Below are 21,442 nucleotides of genomic sequence, written 5' to 3' on the forward strand. Positions count from 1 at the left end.
ATGCAGATCAAATTTGAAGTGGACTTCGTGTGACTGACTCATTAATAATCACATTAATAAAGAAAAAGCAGTTTTGAGGTGAGGAATAAAACCGAGGTTTACATTTGCATTTATTCATTTAGCAGACACTCCAGAGAAAGATGCCAACAACGAATGTGTTAACATGCACTTAATAATCTGATAACTACAGAAAATCCGATTTTGTCAGTAATCCGATCAACACGTTTTCATGCACTTGAGTAATCAGATAATGGGAAACTCCAGGTCTACGTGAGTCAGACAGTAATCAGATTTCTGCTTTACAGCCAGCCAGTAAACTCACAGAATAAGACGTGACGTAAACGTAACGTAAAATCATTTAGAAGATGAAGAATATTTAAATCCTTTTTTTCGTCAATGTATTTGGTTTCATCGTCGCTCCAAAAAGTTTTGCTGCGTCTCGTGGCGACGCTGCTCGCTTATTTCCGGTACCGCCGTCTGTTTCGCACATGCTCAGACTGACAAATTCGAAAGAAATCAGAGTAAGAGTTCACATGCACTGAGATATCTGATTACTGAGCTAAAATCCAGCCTCTTTATCAGATTTCTGAATCAGATTTCTAGATCGGAGTATGGTGTTTACATGACCATTTGAATAATCAGGTAATTGCAGAAATCCGATTATGATCGGATTATTGAGTGCATGTAAACACAACAACTGATACAAAACACCCTGAAAATCTGTGAGGATTTATGACCTAAACAACAAGAAGCCATATCTTAGTTTGCTGTAGGGAAATGTATAGAAATGTAAACACTGAGGAAAATAAGTGCTTGTGAAACTTCCTAAACTGTTCCTTTAACCCTGCAGTGACTTTACTAGCCGTCTCTGTAACTCTGTGACGTTCCTCTGCAGGAGCACTGGAAGTACGATGCGTTCGCTGCTGTGAAGGACGCTGAGGGAAACATCTACGGGAGAGGAACTCAGGACATGAAATGCGTCACTATACAGTGAGTTCAGCTCTGTATGTAACTAAATGTTTATATTTTTCTCAGGATTATCTTTATTCATATATAATACACAGTTACACTTTCTTAATTTGTTTGATCTCTGCAGGTATATTGAGGCCGTTCGTCGTCTGAAGGCTGCAGGGAAGAGGTTTCCTCGCACCATCCACTTAACTTTCGTTCCAGGTAGGATGGCGTTTCAAAACTGCATGACACTTTACTTTAACCAGATACATAACATTGATATAACCATTCTGTTAAAATGTCCAGCATAGCTAATATCAATTATTTGATGTTGATTATGGGCACAAGCGAACATCAATCACTCTCATAACTATACGATCAGTAAGATAAAGCCTTTACGTGACCAAGTCTTGTGACCACCATTAAAGAGCCCATAAACATCACTGCTTTTTTGAATGAGAACCAGCCAATCAGAAAAGAGCTTATTTACATTTTGCAGTCAGGCACAGTAACAAAAACAGTGTTTATTTTTAAGAGTTAGAGTTAAACACAGAAGATGTAAGACTGCAGGTAAACCCAGTACGTCTCGTCATCTTTGTTGAATCTGTAGTTTTGTGTAATCTGTAGCTCCGCTTACTATATAGGTGCACTTTGTAGTTCTACAGTTACAGACTGTAGTCCATCTGTTTCTCTGATACTTTGTTAGCCCCCTTTTACCCTGTTCTTCAGTGGTCAGGACCCCCATGGACCCTCACAGAGCAGGTACTATTTGGGTGGTGGATCATTCTCAGCACTGCAGTAACACTGATGTGGTGGTGGTGTGTTAGTGTGTGTTGTGCTGGTCTGAGTGGATCAGACACAGCAGTGCTGCTGGAGTTTTTAAACACCTCAGTGTCACTGCTGGACTGAGAATAGTCCACCAACCAAAAATATCCAACCAACAGCGTCCTGTGGGCAGCGTCCTGTGACCACTGATGAAGGTCTAGAGGATGACCAACACAAATTATGCTGACACACATGAGCTGCTGTCTCTGACTTTACATCTACAAGGTGGACCAACAAGGTAAGAGTGGACAGTGAGTGGACACAATGTTTAAAAACTCCAGCAGCACTGCTGTGTCTGATCCACTCAGACCAGCACAACACTAACACACCACCACCACGTCAGTGTTACTGCAGTGCTGAGAATGATCCACCACCCAAATAGGACCTGCTCTGTGAGGGTCCATGGGGGTCCTGACCACTGAAGAACAGGGTAAAAGGGGGCTAACAAAGTATCAGAGAAACAGATGGACTACAGTCTGTAACTGTAGAACTACAAAGTGCTCATATATAGTAAGTGGAGCTGATAAAATGGGGAGTAAAAGTCCCTCTCTGGTTCCCATCTACGGCCGGGAACTAGAAAAATAGCGTCATTAAAAACGTCATTGTTGGGTATAAATTATTCGGTCTTTTCAGTTATTCTTGGAAAGTAGTGATGAAGATAACGGAGCATTTTGATATGAAACATATGAGGATCATGTTGTATGAAGAGCCTTTAAAGGAGAGTTTAAGAAGAGATGAACAAATCGAGAGAATGAGCTCAGAACCTAGAGGGTTAAAGCTCAATGCCATCTCGGGCCGAGTCGGGCCGAGTGAAATCTGTCAGGGATGTGTGTAAACATCAGTCCATTCTCCTTCCAGATGAAGAGGTCGGGGGTCATAAAGGAATGGAGTCGTTTATAAATCACCCAGAGTTTAAGAAGCTTAACGTCGGCTTCGCCCTGGACGAAGGTAAATAAATGACCCGTCGAGCTGCTCTTTAACAGGTCGGTGTGCACATTATAGCAACTTCTCTGCACAAACACACCAGATTCAGCTCCTCTGTTCAAGTTTAACCCTTAACAGTCCAGAGTGTTTATTATGGACATTCTGGTTCACACTGGATTACATTAAATAATTATTTAAATGTGATTGGATAATTAACAGTAACCTTTGGATCGCTATATATTGATTAGTTAGCATTCCTGTTAGCCTATGTGCTCTTGTTTAACCGTTAGAAGTCTAGTTATTGCCATTTTTGCTATATATTTTACAATTGTTTATATATAATTGCATAATTATATAATTAATTGTACAGTTAATTTCACAATGAATTACATTAACATCCAAATTACCTTCTGTATCAACAGGTTTAAGTCTTCGCTGACTTTTTCTGTTTCTTTCGGTTTAAAAAATAATGAGAAAAAAGTAAAAAGCTGCAAATCGAGACTGCTCATGCAATAGTAGTAGTAGTAGTAGTAGTAGTAGTAATAATAATAATAATAATATTTATTTATGTGGCACTTTTAATGCCGGTGGCAGCTCAAAGTGCTTTGCAGACAGATGATAAAGCTTAACAGTAATATAAGAAATTCTAAGTATTAATTTAGCATCATATAAGAAAATGACAGATCAGATTAAAGTGATAAACACCAAAGAGTCGTAGAGTTTTAATGAAGCTCTGAGTTAAAGAGAGACGTTTTCAGATGTTTATTAAAAGTGAGCTCTGAGCTCGACTATCTATAAGAGCTGAACTGAGCTCCACAGTTTAGAGGCAGAATAACTGAAAGAGTCTCTCCACGTTTTCTGTGTTTTACTGAAGGTGTTGAGAAGGTCAGAATCTGCAGATCTGAGATCATAAACAGACATTCAGGAGCTTTAAGGTCATTTAGAGCTTTAAAAACCAGCAGCAGAGCTTTACAGTCTGTCCTGAACGGTACAGACAGCCAGTGCGGCTCTTCTAAAACGGGAGTGATCTGATCTCTCTGGTTAGTTTTTGTTAGGATGCGCAATCATTTTTTCATATTCAAACCATGATAAAATGTCTTCACTTCTGCTTACAAAACCCAATCAGCGTGAATATCAAATCAGTCAGTTCTGGAGTTTGACACCCCAGACTGACACTTTCAGAAGTGACTGATTGTCCATGTGTTCGTTATTAAGCTACACCAAAGAACAGTTGCAGTCTGCAGCGTATTACGCTCAGACCTAGTGAAATATTCAACAGCACAATCCACAGCAACAGCTCTCTGATCTAAATTATTCAGAAATGCTGCACCACTAACTCCAGTTCACTTACAGTTCACAGAGCAGGTTTCAGACCACAGATTAAAGTCAGACTGAAACCTGAACCCACCTGTTTCACCTTAGTTAAACCTTAAAACCCTAGTAAGTTCTATTAAACTACTGCTAAACTACTAGACCAGTGAAGCAGTTCTAAATTACGTCACTTTTTTTTCATTTCTGCTTTATTCAAATAATCTAATAAGACATTCAGTGCTGTGAACAAGTATGTGCCCCCTTCCCAATTTCTCCAGTTTTTGCATATTTTTCACAACTGAATGTTTCAGATCATCAGACTCCTTTTGATATTAGACAATGAGAACCTATGTAGATTTTTCAATGATGATTTCATTTACTGAAGGAAAAATGGATGTTCAGCCCTACCTGCCCCCTTAGCTACTAAATCAACTAGTTAATCAAACTGAATTGACTATTATTTCACTATCCACACTCAGGTATGATCACAGCCACACTGTTAACATCACTTAAATAGAGCCTGTCTGGCACTGTGAAGCAGCTAGAAGGTCTCAAAAAGCAATACATGCTGCCACGTTCTAAAGAGATTCAAATACAGATGCGGAACAAAGACAGTGAAATCTGCCAGCCTGGAAAGGGTTATAAAGCCATAGCTGAGGCTCTGGGACTCCAGAGAACCACAGTGAGATCCGTTATCCACAAATGGAGAAAGCTTAAAACAGTGGTGAACCTTCCCAGGAGTGGCTGGCCTACCAAAATTTCTATGCAGTTTTCATTACATTATATAATATATTATTATATTGTACATATGTATGTTATATTAGCACCAAGCTAGCGGTGATGTATATTTGTAACAGCCACTCAAGTAACTTTGTTATTGAAGGGAACTGTTCACTTGTTAGCTACCTGGCTCAATAGTGTTAGTGGGCTGCAATGAAGATTTTCAAGCAATATGAGGTCAAGAATGTTGGGTTAAAATTGTTCCGTTAAATTTAAATGAATGCACACAGTTTTGTCAAATAAAATACAGGGAGATTCACTCGAAAGAGGCCCCGAATATTCTGTTGTAACTCCCATTAGGATGAAGCAATAAAAAACGCTATATACCTTGATGTATGTGTAATCGATTTCACTACATAAGATGCTGGAAGTGAGCTCCGTTTTCTGCCAGACACATGAAGGGCTACGGGATTATGCACCCGGCAGTTGCAAATTGAGGTTAAACGTGGTGACGGCTGTCCAACGGCTACCTCATCACTCTGACACAGGGGCATCCCGGCTTGTTGGAAGCTCCATATACTGAGGAGCTCATTGCACATGGTTTCATATAGATTGCTTCGTCCTAGAGAGAGTTATTACAGAATATTCGGGGCCTCTTTCAAGTGAATCTCCCTGTAATTCACTATTTCGTCAGAGGAAAGATTCAGCAGGGTGATTATAACTAAAATAGATGACAGTTTAACTTAATAAACATACAGCTCAGCGTAAAGTGTTCAGAACAGCCCTGAGCTTCATCTGAACTGCCTTAAGTTGAGTCAAATGACGGCTCTCTAACACAGGAATCTAACTGTGGCCTGAGTTCGGCCTGTGTTGCACTTTGTGAGTGTAAGATGTGCGTTTCATGTCCGTGTGTTTGTCCGGCAGGTCTGGCGAACCCCACTGAAGCGTTCACTGTGTTTTATGGAGAGAGAAACCCCTGGTGTAAGTGCACACTCCTCCTCTATTAATCAGATGCTGTTAACATGTTTGTGTTGTGGTTCCGCCCCTTGTAGCAGTTCGCAGCTGACGGTGGTGCAAACATTGGCACGGTGACCGCAGTGCTAACGAAAATGGATGATTATCAGGGGAGAGAATTTTCAGTGTAGATTGTTTGTTTATTTATGGTGGAGAAAAGCTGAAAGAAGCTCTCTACTCTTTTATATTTGTTGCATAATACTGGGTGTTTCAAAAAGAGTTTTATGTAGAACCCGAAAAGGTTTTTTATGCAGCACATTTTTAAGAACCTTTTCATGTTGGAAAGAACCCTTTAATCATGCAAAGGGTTCTTTGAGTGTTCATGGTTCTACAGGGTGATTCAAAAAGATGAATCTGATTTCAAAGAGCCATATTTTTACAACCGTGAGGCGCCTAGGAACCAATCACAATCCAATTGAAAGAGGGGGTCATAGAGTTTCTGACTGTCAGTGGAAGACGGCTCCCTTCAGTCTGAGAGACGATGAGACCCCTGAGCAGAAAGCGTTCTGCGTTCTCCACTTCAATAAGAGTGAATCAGTCATAACTGTGCAGTGTGATTTTCGTGGGCAGTGAAGCTCCAACAGCTCAGAGCGTTTGTTGTTGGTTCCACAACACTGGATGATCTCCGAAATCGCACTGAAAGAGCCGCGAGTGCAGCGACACCCGACATGCTCAATCCAGTATGGGATGAATCTGACTATGGCGTTGATGTTGTCTGTACAGCTGGAGGAGGTTCATACTGAGACCTTGTACAATTACATAATAAACTTTATGCTCATTTAAACCATTTACAGTTCACTGCATTGATCTGTAATGATTTACAAATAAATCATTTTGAAATCTGATGAGTCTTTTTGAATCACCCTGTATATTGAACCGTGCCTGGTTTGTTCACAGCTGCAGTTCAGAAATCGTGTCAGAATGTTCCACAGTTTGGTTGTTTGTTCTCATGGTGTCGGTGTGTAACGACCTTCGCTCTGTTTGGCGCAGCAGCGTAACTGAAATGTGCTGAGACTGTGATCGTGTGTCCTGTAGGGATCACTGTCCGGTGTCCAGGCAGTCCAGGGCACGGCTCCAGGTTTGTGGAGAACACAGCTGCTGAAAAACTGGTGAGTAACTGTTTACCTGCATCTGAGGGTCTGTCTGTTATTTGAATTTGAATTCCAAAATTTGTTGGAAAAATATTAGAGAAACAAAAATTAAAAAAAGATACATAAACTCAGTATTTCTCTGGGCTCTTAAACAATGAAAATAATTCCTTGCAATTAATCACATTATTTTGCAGTTAATCGTGATTAATCATATTTTTCTTATTTGCTCAAATTTGAGCCTTAAAATTTAAAAACAGTACATTTTTATAAGTTTATGAGTGAACTAAATAAGCTTCATCAGAATATATTTATTACTCTCAGTAATTCAGTAACGCTACTTTCATTGTGTGAACACAGAACCTGAACATGAAAATCTTGTGATGTCCACAGAGTGAACTCAGTTCCCAATTTTCATCGCCAGTGAGAGCAACAGTGTCTGCATGTTCCAACCAAAGAGTGTATATATCATATATATGCAGTAAATGAGTGTATATTCTCTATAGTCGATGAGTGTATATCATATTTCATGTATGCAGTAAATGAGTGCATTTATCATATATATCATATGCAGTAAATTAGTGTATATATCATATCAAATATATAGTAAATGAGTGTATATACTGTATATATCAAAGATATAGTAAATGAGTGTATGTATCATATATATCAAATATACCGTAAATGAGTATATAGATCAAATATATAGTATTGGACCAAACCTCGTATCTACAAAATTATAACTTTACAGGAGACGGGAAAAACTTTTTTTATTTTTGATGTAAGTCAATGGAACCAGACATTTTTCCAAGTAATTCTGGGTCAATTCTTTTGGTCCATTCATCTTGAAATTTACACATAATATAAAGGACAGTAGGTATTTTCAAATTATGTCAAAATCTGAAAAATGACAAAAATGGAGAGACATATCAAATATACAGTCAGTGAGTGTATAAATCATATATATATATCAAATATGCACTCACTGAGTGTATATATCATATAGGTCATATATACAGTCCACAGTTATTAATAATTTACTACATTAATGCTTTATTAACATGATCTTTAACAGCCCTACTGTTAACATTAACATGATTAGTAATATCTCTGTGATTAATAATGTTTAACTCTAACAGCTGGACATGCATCGCGTTCTTCATTGAACATGCCTGACTCCACCTGTGGCAGCAGCCTTTTCCATTTAGGCTAATAACATTTTGATAAATTCCACAATTTACGCTAATCACCCAGTTTATGTTTCTACATTTCTATTCTGTTCTGTACCAAAAGGTAAGTCACTGCCTCTGCACTGCCCCCTAGAGGAGACATTACAGTACAGCAGTTAGTTTGTCAAAGAGCATAACTTAAAATTTTGCTTAATTGTTTTTTAGACTTTTATTATTATTTGAAAGTTCTGAAGTCTTGGTTTGAAGTGACGGATTTTCTCCTGTTGTGTTTTGCAGCGCAGGATCATTAACTCGTTCCTGGACTTCAGAGAGAGAGAGAAGCAGCGGTGAGAGCGCTGAAGACGTTTTACCATCTGTGTTTTGTTTGTTTGTTTGTTTTTATACCGATGTGTTCTTTTTCAGGTTGGACACGTCCGAGTGTTTCACGCTGGGTGATGTCACCACTGTTAACATGACGATGGTGAATGGAGGCGTGGCTTATAACGTGATCCCTGCAGAGATGGACGTGAGCTTTGATATGAGGATTCCGCCCACTGTCAATCTGCAGGTGAGCGCGACTGTGTGGCCTTTTCATTAGATCTTCACACCAAACATCCACATCCTTTAGACAGGTGATATTCAAATACCCCAAAAGAGAATATTTTACATCGGCAATAATAAAAAATCAGAGTATGGAAGGTTTAAGGTTTGGAGGTATGGGAAGGTTTGTTTGTTTATTGTGAACAGCTAAAATAAGATCCATGAGCTGATTCAGTGATTTATCTTTGCGTTTACGCAGACTTAGTGATTTATCTTTGCGCTTTAGGCCGATTTAGTGATTTATCTTTGCGCTTTAGGCCGATTTAGTGATTTATCTTTGCGCTTTAGGCTGATTTAGTGATTTTGCGCTTTAGGCCGATTTAGTGATTTATCTTTGCGTTTACGCAGACTTAGTGATTTATCTTTGCGCTTTAGGCCGATTTAGTGATTTATCTTTGCGCTTTAGGCCGATTTAGTGATTTATCTTTGCGCTTTAGGCCGATTTAGTGATTTATCTTTGCGCTTTAGGCTGATTTAGTGATTTTGCGCTTTAGGCCGATTTAGTGATTTATCTTTGCGCTTTAGGCCGATTTAGTGATTTATCTTTGCGCTTTAGGCCGATTTAGTGATTTATCTTTGTAGTTTAGGCCGATTTAGTGATTTATCTTTGCGCTTTAGGCCGATTTAGTGATTTATCTTTGTAGTTTACGCTGATTTATTGATTTATCTTTGCGCTTTAGGCCGATTTAGTGATTTATCTTTGTAGTTTAGGCCGATTTAGTGATTTATCTTTGCGCTTTAGGCCGATTTAGTGATTTATCTTTGCGCTTTAGGCTGATTTAGTGATTTTGCGCTTTAGGCTGATTTAGTGATTTATCTTTGCGCTTTAGGCCGATTTAGTGATTTATCTTTGTAGTTTAGGCTGATTTATTGATTTATCTTTGCGCTTTAGGCCGATTTAGTGATTTATCTTTGCGCTTTAGGCCGATTTAGTGATTTATCTTTGTAGTTTAGGCCGATTTAGTGATTTATCTTTGCGCTTTAGGCCGATTTAGTGATTTATCTTTGTAGTTTAGGCTGATTTATTGATTTATCTTTGCGCTTTAGGCCGATTTATTGATTTATCTTTGTAGTTTAGGCCGATTAGTGATTTATCTTTGCGCTTTAGGCCGATTTAGTGATTTATCTTTGCGCTTTAGGCTGATTTAGTGATTTATCTTTGCGCTTTAGGCCGATTTAGTGATTTTGCGCTTTAGGCTGATTTAGTGATTTATCTTTGCGCTTTAGGCCGATTTAGTGATTTATCTTTGTAGTTTAGGCCGATTTAGTGATTTATCTTTGCGCTTTAGGCCGATTTAGTGATTTATCTTTGCGCTTTAGGCTGATTTAGTGATTTATCTTTGCGCTTTAGGCCGATTTAGTGATTTTGCGCTTTAGGCTGATTTAGTGATTTATCTTTGCGCTTTAGGCCGATTTAGTGATTTATCTTTGCGCTTTAGGCCGATTTAGTGATTTATCTTTGTAGTTTAGGCTGATTTATTGATTTATCTTTGCGCTTTATGCCGATTTAGTGATTTATCTTTGTAGTTTAGGCCGATTTAGTGATTTATCTTTGCGCTTTAGGCTGATTTAGTGATTTATCTTTGCGCTTTAGGCTGATTAGTGATTTATCTTTGCGCTTTAGGCCGATTTAGTGATTTATCTTTGTAGTTTAGGCCGATTTAGTGATTTATCTTTGCGCTTTAGGCCGATTTAGTGATTTATCTTTGCGCTTTAGGCTGATTTATTGATTTTTGTAGTTTAGGCTGATTTAGTGATTTATCTTTGCGCTTTAGGCCGATTAGTGATTTATCTTTGTAGTTTAGGCTGATTTATTGATTTATCTTTGCGCTTTAGGCCGATTTAGTGATTTATCTTTGCGCTTTAGGCCGATTTAGTGATTTATCTTTGTAGTTTAGGCCGATTTAGTGATTTATCTTTGTAGTTTAGGCTGATTTATTGATTTATCTTTAGGCGATTTAGTGATTTATCTTTGCGCTTTAGGCTGATTTAGTGATTTATCTTTGCGCTTTAGGCCGATTTAGTGATTTTGCGCTTTAGGCTGATTTAGTGATTTATCTTTGCGCTTTAGGCCGATTTAGTGATTTATCTTTGTAGTTTAGGCCGATTTAGTGATTTATCTTTGCGCTTTAGGCCGATTTAGTGATTTATCTTTGCGCTTTAGGCTGATTTAGTGATTTATCTTTGCGCTTTAGGCCGATTTAGTGATTTTGCGCTTTAGGCTGATTTAGTGATTTATCTTTGCGCTTTAGGCCGATTTAGTGATTTATCTTTGCGCTTTAGGCCGATTTAGTGATTTATCTTTGTAGTTTAGGCTGATTTATTGATTTATCTTTGCGCTTTAGGCTGATTTAGTGATTTATCTTTGCGCTTTAGGCTGATTTAGTGATTTATCTTTGCGCTTTAGGCTGATTTAGTGATTTATCTTTGTAGTTTAGGCCGATTTAGTGATTTATCTTTGCGCTTTAGGCCGATTTAGTGATTTATCTTTGCGCTTTAGGCTGATTTATTGATTTTTGTAGTTTAGGCTGATTTAGTGATTTATCTTTGCGCTTTAGGCCGATTTAGTGATTTATCTTTGTAGTTTAGGCTGATTTATTGATTTATCTTTGCGCTTTAGGCCGATTTAGTGATTTATCTTTGCGCTTTAGGCCGATTTAGTGATTTATCTTTGTAGTTTAGGCCGATTTAGTGATTTATCTTTGTAGTTTAGGCTGATTTATTGATTTATCTTTAGGCCGATTTAGTGATTTATCTTTGCGCTTTAGGCTGATTTAGTGATTTATCTTTGCGCTTTAGGCCGATTTAGTGATTTTGCACTTTAGGCTGATTTAGTGATTTATCTTTGCGCTTTAGGCCGATTTAGTGATTTATCTTTGTAGTTTAGGCCGATTTAGTGATTTATCTTTGTAGTTTAGGCTGATTTATTGATTTATCTTTGCGCTTTAGGCCGATTTAGTGATTTATCTTTGCGCTTTAGGCCGATTTATTGATTTATCTTTGTAGTTTAGGCCGATTTAGTGATTTATCTTTGTAGTTTAGGCTGATTTATTGATTTATCTTTGCGCTTTAGGCCTATTTAGTGATTTATCTTTGTAGTTTAGGCCGATTTAGTGATTTATCTTTGCGCTTTAGGCCGATTTAGTGATTTATCTTTGTAGTTTAGGCTGATTTATTGATTTATCTTTGCGCTTTAGGCTGATTTAGTGATTTATCTTTGTAGTTTAGGCCGATTTAGTGATTTATCTTTGCGCTTTAGGCCGATTTAGTGATTTATCTTTGCGCTTTAGGCTGATTTAGTGATTTATCTTTGCGCTTTAGGCCGATTTAGTGATTTATCTTTGCGCTTTAGGCTGATTTAGTGATTTTGCGCTTTAGGCGATTTAGTGATTTATCTTTGCGCTTTAGGCCGATTTAGTGATTTATCTTTGTAGTTTAGGCCGATTTAGTGATTTATCTTTGCGCTTTAGGCCGATTTAGTGATTTTGCGCTTTAGGCTGATTTAGTGATTTATCTTTGCGCTTTAGGCCGATTTAGTGATTTATCTTTGCGCTTTAGGCCGATTTAGTGATTTATCTTTGTAGTTTAGGCTGATTTATTGATTTATCTTTGCGCTTTAGGCCGATTTAGTGATTTATCTTTGTAGTTTAGGCTGATTTAGTGATTTATCTTTGCGCTTTAGGCCGATTTAGTGATTTATCTTTGTAGTTTAGGCCGATTTAGTGATTTATCTTTGCGCTTTAGGCCGATTTAGTGATTTATCTTTGCGCTTTAGGCTGATTTAGTGATTTTTGTAGTTTAGGCTGATTTAGTGATTTATCTTTGCGCTTTAGGCCGATTTAGTGATTTATCTTTGTAGTTTAGGCCGATTTAGTGATTTATCTTTGCGCTTTAGGCTGATTTAGTGATTTTATCTTTGCGCTTTAGGCCGATTTAGTGATTTTGCACTTTAGGCTGATTTAGTGATTTATCTTTGCGCTTTAGGCCGATTTAGTGATTTATCTTTGCGCGTTAGGCCGATTTATTGATTTATCTTTGTAGTTTAGGCCGATTTAGTGATTTATCTTTGTAGTTTAGGCTGATTTATTGATTTATCTTTGCGCTTTAGGCCTATTTAGTGATTTATCTTTGTAGTTTAGGCCGATTTAGTGATTTATCTTTGCGCTTTAGGCCGATTTAGTGATTTATCTTTGCGCTTTAGGCCGATTTAGTGATTTATCTTTGTAGTTTAGGCCGATTTAGTGATTTATCTTTGTAGTTTAGGCTGATTTAGTGATTTATCTTTGCGCTTTAGGCTGATTTAGTGATTTTGCGCTTTAGGCCGATTTAGTGATTTATCTTTGCGCTTTAGGCCGATTTAGTGATTTATCTTTGCGCTTTAGGCCGATTTATCTTTGCGCTTTAGGCCGATTTAGTGATTTATCTTTGCGCTTTAGGCCGATTTATCTTTGCGCTTTAGGCCGATTTAGTGATTTATCTTTGCGCTTTAGGCCGATTTAGTGATTTATCTTTGCGTTTTAGGCCGATTTAGTGATTTATCTTTGTAGTTTAGACAGATTCAGTGATTTATCTTTGCGTTTTAGGCTGATTTAGTGATTTATCTTTGCGTTTTAGGTCGGTTTCTTTGTGCTTTAGGCTGATTTATCTTTGCGCTTTAGGCCACTTTACTGATTCATCTTTAAGTTTTACGTTTCAGCATTACACTCTTTCAAGCAATTATTTATACATCACATTCATCTTTTATTCTAAACCACACATGCCTCATATGAACACTGCATTAATAGTAAATAAATAGAAAAGTATAAATAGTAAATTGAGCTCATTTATTCTGTGTATTGGAAAAGCTGCTCTTGACCCCAGTGTTAAATCAGAGGACCCCCTGATCTGTTCAGTGCTTTGACCCTTCAGTACTACTTTGTGTTTTCCCTGTTCTAAAATAATTGGCTGGGCTCTGAACGTGGTGTGTGTGTGTGTTTCTCTGTGTGTGTGTGTGTGTGTGTGTGTTTCTCTGTGTGTGTGTGTGTGTGTGTGTGTGTGTGTGTGTGTGTGTGTGTGTTTCTCTGTGTGTGTGTGTGTGTGTGTGTGTGTGTGTTTCTCTGTGTGTGTGTGTGTGTGTGTGTTTCTCTGTGTGTGTGTGTGTGTGTGTGTTTTTCTGTGTGTGTGTGTGTGTGTGTGTGTGTGTTTCTCTGTGTGTGTGTGTTTCTCTGTGTGTGTGTGTGTGTGTGTGTGTGTGTTTCTGTGTGTGTGTGTGTGTGTGTGTGTGTGTTTCTGTGTGTGTGTGTGTTTCTCTGTGTGTGTGTGTGTGTGTGTGTGTTTCTCTGTGTGTGTGTGTGTGTGTGTGTTTTTCTCTGTGTGTGTGTTTTTCTCTGTGTGTGTGTTTTTCTCTGTGTGTGTTTCTGTGTGTGTGTGTGTGTGTGTGTGTGTGTTTCTCTGTGTGTGTGTGTGTGTGTGTGTTTCTCTGTGTGTGTGTGTGTGTGTGTGTGTTTCTCTCTGTGTGTGTGTGTGTGTGTGTGTGTGTTTCTCTGTGTGTGTGTGTGTGTGTGTGTGTGTGTGTGTTTCTGTGTGTGTGTTTCTGTGTGTGTGTGTGTGTGTGTGTGTGTGTGTTTCTCTGTGTGTGTGTGTGTTTCTGTGTGTGTGTGTGTGTGTGTGTTTCTCTGTGTGTGTGTGTGTGTGTGTGTTTCTCTGTGTGTGTGTGTGTGTGTGTGTGTTTCTGTGTGTGTGTGTGTGTGTGTGTGTGTGTGTGTGTGTTTCTGTGTGTGTGTGTGTGTGTGTGTGTGTGTGTGTGTTTCTGTGTGTGTGTGTGTGTGTGTGTTTCTCTGTGTGTGTGTGTGTGTGTGTGTGTGTGTGTTTCTCTGTGTGTGTGTGTGTGTGTGTGTGTGTGTTTCTGTGTGTGTGTGTGTGTGTGTGTGTGTGTGTGTGTGTGTGTGTGTGTTTCTGTGTGTGTGTGTGTGTGTGTGTGTGTGTTTCTCTGTGTGTGTGTGTGTGTGTGTGTGTGGTGTGTGTGTGTGTGTGTTTCTCTGTGTGTGTGTGTGTGTGTGTGTGTGTTTCTCTGTGTGTGTGTGTGTGTGTGTGTGTGTGTGTTCCTGCAGGAGTTCGAGGAGCAGATTAAGGCCTGGTGCGCTGAGGCTGGTGAGGGCATCACATACGAGTTTGCACAGGTCAGTGAAAACCACAGCCATAAAATCTGATCCAGTTACAGGCTGTTCAGGTCAGTAACATATTCTGTTTGTTTTCTTTGACTCTTAACAGAAATTTATGCACCAGAACACCACGTCCACGGAGGACAGCGACCCCTGGTGGAAAGCTTTCAGTTCTACCTGCAAAGCCTTGTAAGAAAGCTTAACTCGCTCTAATAGAGACTGCAGTGTTCTGTCATTGAAGCAAAGCCAGATAACTCCAGGCATGACGAAGCTCTTCGTTGTTTAAGGGATTGTTTTTGCCTAAAATCAAATATGCACAATTGGAATTGCCAGATTTTTGCTCCAAACATGCCACTGGCAGTTCATCCTCTTGGAATTATGAGGTTCTATCTGGGTTCTGAGCAGTTTTACTTTATTAGCCTCAAAGATTTGTAATTCCAAATATCAAAACTGATATGTGGAACACGTCTCTTTATACATGACAATGACAGACACCCTAAATATATTCTAAATGTTCGAAATCAACATCCTATCAAATTTCTAAATGAGTGTTTTTGAACAGATCAAATGCAGAGAGAACCTTCTAATCCTAAGAACTCACTTTCCGCTTGCAATTATAAGGTTCTATCTGGTCTGATATCCAAGGACCACAAACAGTTTATACTTGTAATTTGTTTTAAAACATAAAATTAGTGTAACAGAATGTCTGCATTATCAGAAAGTTCAATTTAATGCTTTCTATGACTTTTATGACATTTATTTTATCATTTATTTATTTTTTAGAACTTTTATTTCTTGTTTTAGGACAAATCATCTGTTTCTTATTCAGAAAGCATTGATTAAGTTTAAAGATCAGTGCTAAATATTTTGTCCAGTTCAGACGTCAGTTTTAGGTAAGTTTCCTTTATATTAGACAAACAGCTACTGTAATAAACTGTCCCAGCAGGTCAGTGTAGCGGGTCAGTCTAAAGGCAGTGTGAGGTTTAGTTTTATATCAGAAATGTGACTCTAATGAGTCTTATTTCGGAGAAAGAGGAGAAAGAAAAGATGGAAGAAAGAATGAAATTAATGTTTATGTTGTAATTAAGAGCCATCAGTTAATATGTTCACTATTTATTGACATTTAGGCTTAATATTTATAACATGTTTTCATGTTTTATAAAGTTTTATAAACTTTTCCTGCCCTCACTGAGCAGAGCGGTCCCATGACATAGAATACACAAGAGGACCAATCAGGTTCTGCTTCTAAGTGCTGATTGGCTCGCAGATAGAACCTTATAGAACTAAATTAGAGTTTAACTTTGAAGAAAAAAGCTTTTTTTCTAGATGAAGAATCTAAAAATGCAGAAAACTCCTGACATAATGTTAAGAAATTGTCACAGAATAAGAATATGATATAAGAATATGTGAATACCTCAGTTAACTCTGACAAAAATGTCAGGTAGAACCTGTAATTCCAAGGAGACGAGTTGGCTAATTTATTTCTTTTTTTAATTTTGGCCGATCTGTGCTGCAGTTTTATGATGTAAATAATGAGACTCAGGTAAAGTCGCACTTGATAAAAATCAATAAAACTTAAATTCATAATCAGTTACTTTCCTAATAATGTTTTTCTACTAAATTGGACAAATATGGAAAAAACACCAGGCTTTCAGATACTGTTATTAGCGATGTGCACTATTTGGGTGTAGAAGCCGTGTTTCATGCCTTATCTAGTGCACTATATAGTGAATATGGGGCCGTTTGACATTCAGCCTATAAGTATCTGTCACTCAAACAGAGCGACTCTCACTCCTCTGCTGACCTCCCAGACATTTCGGTGCTGAAACGTTGCGATGTGTCTCTGACAGGAACATGACGCTGGAGAAGGAGATTTTTCCAGCTGCCACAGACAGTCGCTTCATCAGGGCGGTGAGTGGCTGCTGCTGTTAGCATTTCAACAGCACTTCATCTTCACTAGCCGAGCTCATTTCATTAGCGTCGCGCTCGCTTCAGCGTGGAAGATCATACGTCTCCATTTCTGTCTGCAGATTGGAGGAGACTGACTGAGACAAATGAGCAAAGCTAGAAATGTTGTTCTATATTTATGTTCCTGAGGGATGCGGGAATATAATGGGTGTGTGTGTGTGTGTGTGTGTGTGTGTGTGTGTGTGTGTGTGTGTGTGTGTGTGCTGCATGGTAATGTGTGCACACTTCAGTAGATAGAAGCTACTACTGGCTTTATATTTGAATAGATACAACATTTAGTGGATAAGATTAATTGTCGTATAAAACCTTGTATGTACAAAGAAATTTACAAGAAAGTAAAATATGACAAAAATGGAGATACACATGTTTTTGCTCAAGAGTAACAATATATATTTTTCTATTTGATTTATTTCTCTATGATTCATTCAGGCCTCCTTACCAACTGTCTTAGGTTTCCTCAAAGGGGAATTCCACTGATGTTTTCAAAATTCTGCATAGTTCAGTGTGTGAGATGTAAACAGAGAGGTTCAGAGCGGTTTGGTGTGAAATGGTTCAGATGTCTTTACAGTGGTGGTGATAGGAACCAGGGGTCGCCATGACTACAACCACAGATATAGACATTTTATTTACTATCCAAAACCACCAGTGAACCTACACGAGTCTTCTGAGTTTATATGGAATGTTGATGATGGAAAATAGTGGAAAATCTGAAATAATAAGTTTTCTTTGGGGACTATTTTGCCTCACAGCGCCCTGCATGTATCCCTCCACCATGAATGGATTTTAAGTTCTCAAAGCGATCATAAATCAGTGTCTCAGTCATCAGGCAGTGAATTCATCACCATTTCATCTAGGAACTTTCTGTGAGGGAGCTTTTAGAGGTGGACGTCTGGTTCCTATCACCACCACTGTGAACAGTTCTGACTTGGTCAGTTTCTCTAGAACTGAGCGTTTCACACCAAACCACTCTGAACGACTCTGTTTACATCTTAACCACTTAAATTATGCAGAAATTTGAAAAAAATGGTGGAAAATGCTCCTTTAAGTTGGTCAGTTGGTCATTGACGATGGCACATAAGCTGCCCTGTAGTTTAATCCCTGTGTGTGTGTGTGTGTGTGTGTGTGTGTGTGTGTGTGTGTGTGTGTGTGTGTGTGTGTGTGTAGGTGGGTTTGCCTGCTATTGGATTTTCCCCAATGAACCGCACCCCCATCCTCCTCCACGACCACAACGAGTTCCTGAATGAGGAAGTGTTTCTGAGGGGCATCACAGTGTATGAGAGGCTGCTGCCCGCGCTGACCGCCATACCAGCACAGAGTGGAGAGGAATAAACACACACATACACGTAAACACACTGCCTGTCCCCTCCTTTCTACACTCACTGTCCACTTTATCAGCTCCACTGACCGTATAGTTTCACTCTGTAGTTCTACAGTTACAGACTGTGGGTCCATCTGTTTCTCTGCACTGTTCTTCAATGGTCAGGACCCCCATGGACCCTCACAGAGCAGGTACTATTTGGGTGGTGGATCATTCTCAGCACTGCAGTAACACTGACGTGGTGGTGTGTTAGTGTGTGTTGTGCTGGTCTGAGTGGATCAGACACAGCAGTGCTGCTGGAGTTTTTAAACACCTCAGTGTCACTGCTGGACTGAGAATAGTCCACCAACCAAAAATATCCAGCCAACAGCGTCCTGTGGGCAGCGTCCTGTGACCACTGATGAAGGACTAGAGGATGACCAACAACAAACTGTGCAGCAGATGAGCTACAGTCTCTGACTTTACATCTACACGGTGGACTGACAAGGTAGGAGTGTCTAATAGAGTGGACAGTGGGTGGACACTGTTTAAAATGTCCAGCAGCACTGCTGTGACGGTGGCCGTTGGTGTATCGCTGTCATGCAGCAACCTTGGATCTCCATTTCTGTTGTTTTTACTTTTTGGCAGAATTTTAAAATTTCATTTACTGAACGATTTGTTTTAAAATTTCATGATGACCAACAGAAACGGTCCAGAGTTCCATTACAGATGACTAATGTCTTTTTTTCCTTCGAGATTTAAGGTTGTTTTCTGACCGCAGTACAGTACTGTGCAAAAGTTTTGGCACCCTGAGGAAGTTGTATTTACAGAGCTGTTTATCTGGGCAGTAATATTAGAATAAATATAAGTAACATTGATGCAGTAAGTAATGGTTTTATGTATGTCAGTGTTTTTGTTTAAACATTTAATCAGCATTATTATTCATAATAGTAACACTGTTATTGTCCGATTTATATTCTCCTTCTTTTCTTATTTTTTGTTAGCGCACAAAGATCTATCTCATACCACAGTTTTCGAGATATTGACACCGTTCCAACTCCGGAATGTTCAGTCTGGTCAGGAATGGTGTGCTTGTATACAGCTTTTGATCCGATGTACGGTTTTCGTACAATCTGAGTTAATTGCCGAATTTTTTCCATAGGAATGAATGGGGGAAAAATTGAATGGCCATCTTCTGAACTTCTGCTTGACCGAAAACATTTCTTTCACGTATACTACCTCAGGGCAGGCCCCAGAGCATAAATTCAATCTTGTTCTGACCCGCACTCATCCGTTTGTCATTTTTTTCTCATCCCTCATTCCTTCCATAGACCTCCATTCATTTTTTGCCCAGCAGCCCATAGACTCCCTGCCCAACAGCCACCAAAATGTAGGTACTCACTCAGGGCAGGCCCCCAAGCTCTAATCCACAGCCACACTCACCTGCACTCCTCTATGTGAAGTTTTTCATCCCTCTTTCCTCCCATAGACTTCCATTCATTTTTGCCCCCACACAAGCCTTATACTTTCCCTAGCCTTTCCTTAGCCTCTACTCACTCAGAGCAGGCTTGAATAAAGAGATCTAGTTTTTATAGTGTTTTACTGATAGGGGCGGGGTTATGCTAAGTGTGGCTCTAGTTTTTATATCGTTATAGTATTGGGGGCGGAGTTATGCTAAGTATGGCTCTAGTTTTTATATTGTTATAGTGTTGGGGGCGGGGTTATGCTAAATATGGCTCTAGTTTTATAGCGTTATAGTGTTGGGGGCGGGGTTATGCTAAGTATGGCTCTAGTTTTATAGCGTTATAGTGTTGGGGGCGGGGTTATGCTAAGTATGGCTCTAGTTTTATAGCGTTATAGTGTTGGGGGCGGGGTTATGCTAAGTATGGCTCTAGTTTTATAGCGTTATAGTGTTGGGGGCGGGGTTATGCTAAGTATGGCTCTAGTTTTATAGCGTTATAGTGTTGGGGGCGGGGTTATGCTGTGTGTGGCTCTAGTTTTATAGCGTTATAGTGTTGGGGGCGGGGTTATGCTGTGTGTGGCTCATGTTTTCAGCAGTTGTTTTCTGATACATAAAGTGTTTAGAAACAAATCTCTGAATTTACTTTACACAGACTTTAAATTAAACAGCTGCTGCTGATGAAATTTTTAAAAATTGCTGTTGCTGTCCAAAGAAAAACAAGTACCTCCAAAATGACAACTTTACAGGAGAAGGCAAAAATGTTCATTTCAATGTAAGACAATGGAAAGAGATTTCATTCCAAGCAATTTTGGACAATTTCTGTTGATCCAGGTATCAAATAAAATAAAAACTGAGAAAAATGGAGATGCATGTTTTTCTTTGGACAGCAACGGAATATATGTGATGTCTGGAACTCTGCTCTTCAAACTAGCTCACCAAATATCAACATTTTGTTTGTTTTGTTAAAAAGGGAATGCATGTTAATTTTACTTATGTTTATTTGCATCTATGCTAATGACAGATGGTGATTTTACAAGCAGATAAATGGTTGTAAACGATGCGCTTTTGTGCCTGAGACCTTTGCACAGTACTGTACATACAGCCTTAGGCAAAACTGACCCCCCCCCGTCAACAACACAGGCAGTTTGTCTTTCCTTCTCTCACACACTCTCTCTGGTTCTTTTCATCTCTGTTTTATTTTCAAGGTTTAGTCACTGTAGCACGGACTCCTCTTTGCTTTTCTGTATTTCTTTTATCATTTTTTTTTCCTTTATCTCTTCCTTTAGTTTTCTCTCCCTCTCCCTCTGTTTTCCTTCTCCAAGGCTGAAGACCTGTAGCACTCTTTCTTGCCCCCCCCTTCACCTCTGAGCACTACAGTGTTTTGCACTTTTGCTTCTGATCTCTACTTGAGCTTTTTTAACACCAAAGAAGGGAGTGAACCCATCCAATAAGAGACGTCAGCCACTCGTGTGCTTTTAATGCAATAACTCAGGATTTGCTTTGTAAACCTTAAGATAACCTCCACACAGCGTCAGCTCAGCTCACGCGATATCTTTACCATAGTCTGCAGTCAGTTTATTTTAAAGAATGTAAAGTGTCGTGTCTCACATGATGATTATTTAAAGGGCACATACGAAGGAAATCCAGATTTTCCAAAATAAGTGTTTGATGTAGTCTGTAAACATTGTTAAACTTTCAAAAAAACACTTTCCCAGTCCAAACAGTCCATAAACCACTTTCCCAGTCCAAACAGTCCATATAGGAAACTAAGCTGCAAAAGCAACCTCATGATATTTGTGATGTCATAATGACCCAAAGCATTTACATATACACAGCTGTTCAGCCTATAGCAGTTTAGCCCCGCCCACTCACAGTGAAGAGAGTGGGCAGAAGGTTTTTGAATAAGACCACTTTCTGAATCCAGATTGTCGTTTCATTTTAGAGAATGTAAACTGTCCCACATTATTTAAAGG

The 21,442-nt window shown here is 39.0% G+C and overlaps 1 protein-coding gene across 2 annotated transcripts in view; it reads left to right on the plus strand.

Annotated features, from left to right (window-relative positions):
- LOC118799443 (aminoacylase-1-like) overlaps positions 1-19,666 on the plus strand; it is a 25,956-nt gene extending 6,290 nt beyond the window's left edge. For both annotated transcript variants that reach the window (XM_036559312.1, XM_036559313.1), the window contains exons 5-15: positions 896-990; positions 1,097-1,173; positions 2,635-2,724; positions 5,656-5,712; positions 6,781-6,854; positions 8,300-8,349; positions 8,426-8,570; positions 14,692-14,760; positions 14,852-14,931; positions 16,593-16,653; positions 17,875-19,666. In XM_036559312.1, coding sequence (XP_036415205.1) covers positions 896-990; positions 1,097-1,173; positions 2,635-2,724; positions 5,656-5,712; positions 6,781-6,854; positions 8,300-8,349; positions 8,426-8,570; positions 14,692-14,760; positions 14,852-14,931; positions 16,593-16,653; positions 17,875-18,039 — 963 coding nt within the window. In that variant the 3' untranslated portion in view covers positions 18,040-19,666. The remainder of the gene's footprint in view (positions 1-895; positions 991-1,096; positions 1,174-2,634; positions 2,725-5,655; positions 5,713-6,780; positions 6,855-8,299; positions 8,350-8,425; positions 8,571-14,691; positions 14,761-14,851; positions 14,932-16,592; positions 16,654-17,874) is intronic.
- Positions 19,667-21,442: the final 1,776 nt, after the last annotated feature.

The sequence above is a fragment of the Colossoma macropomum genome, unplaced genomic scaffold (assembly GCF_904425465.1).
Source record: "Colossoma macropomum unplaced genomic scaffold, Colossoma_macropomum, whole genome shotgun sequence".
In the NCBI taxonomy this organism is placed as follows: Eukaryota; Metazoa; Chordata; class Actinopteri; order Characiformes; family Serrasalmidae; genus Colossoma; species Colossoma macropomum.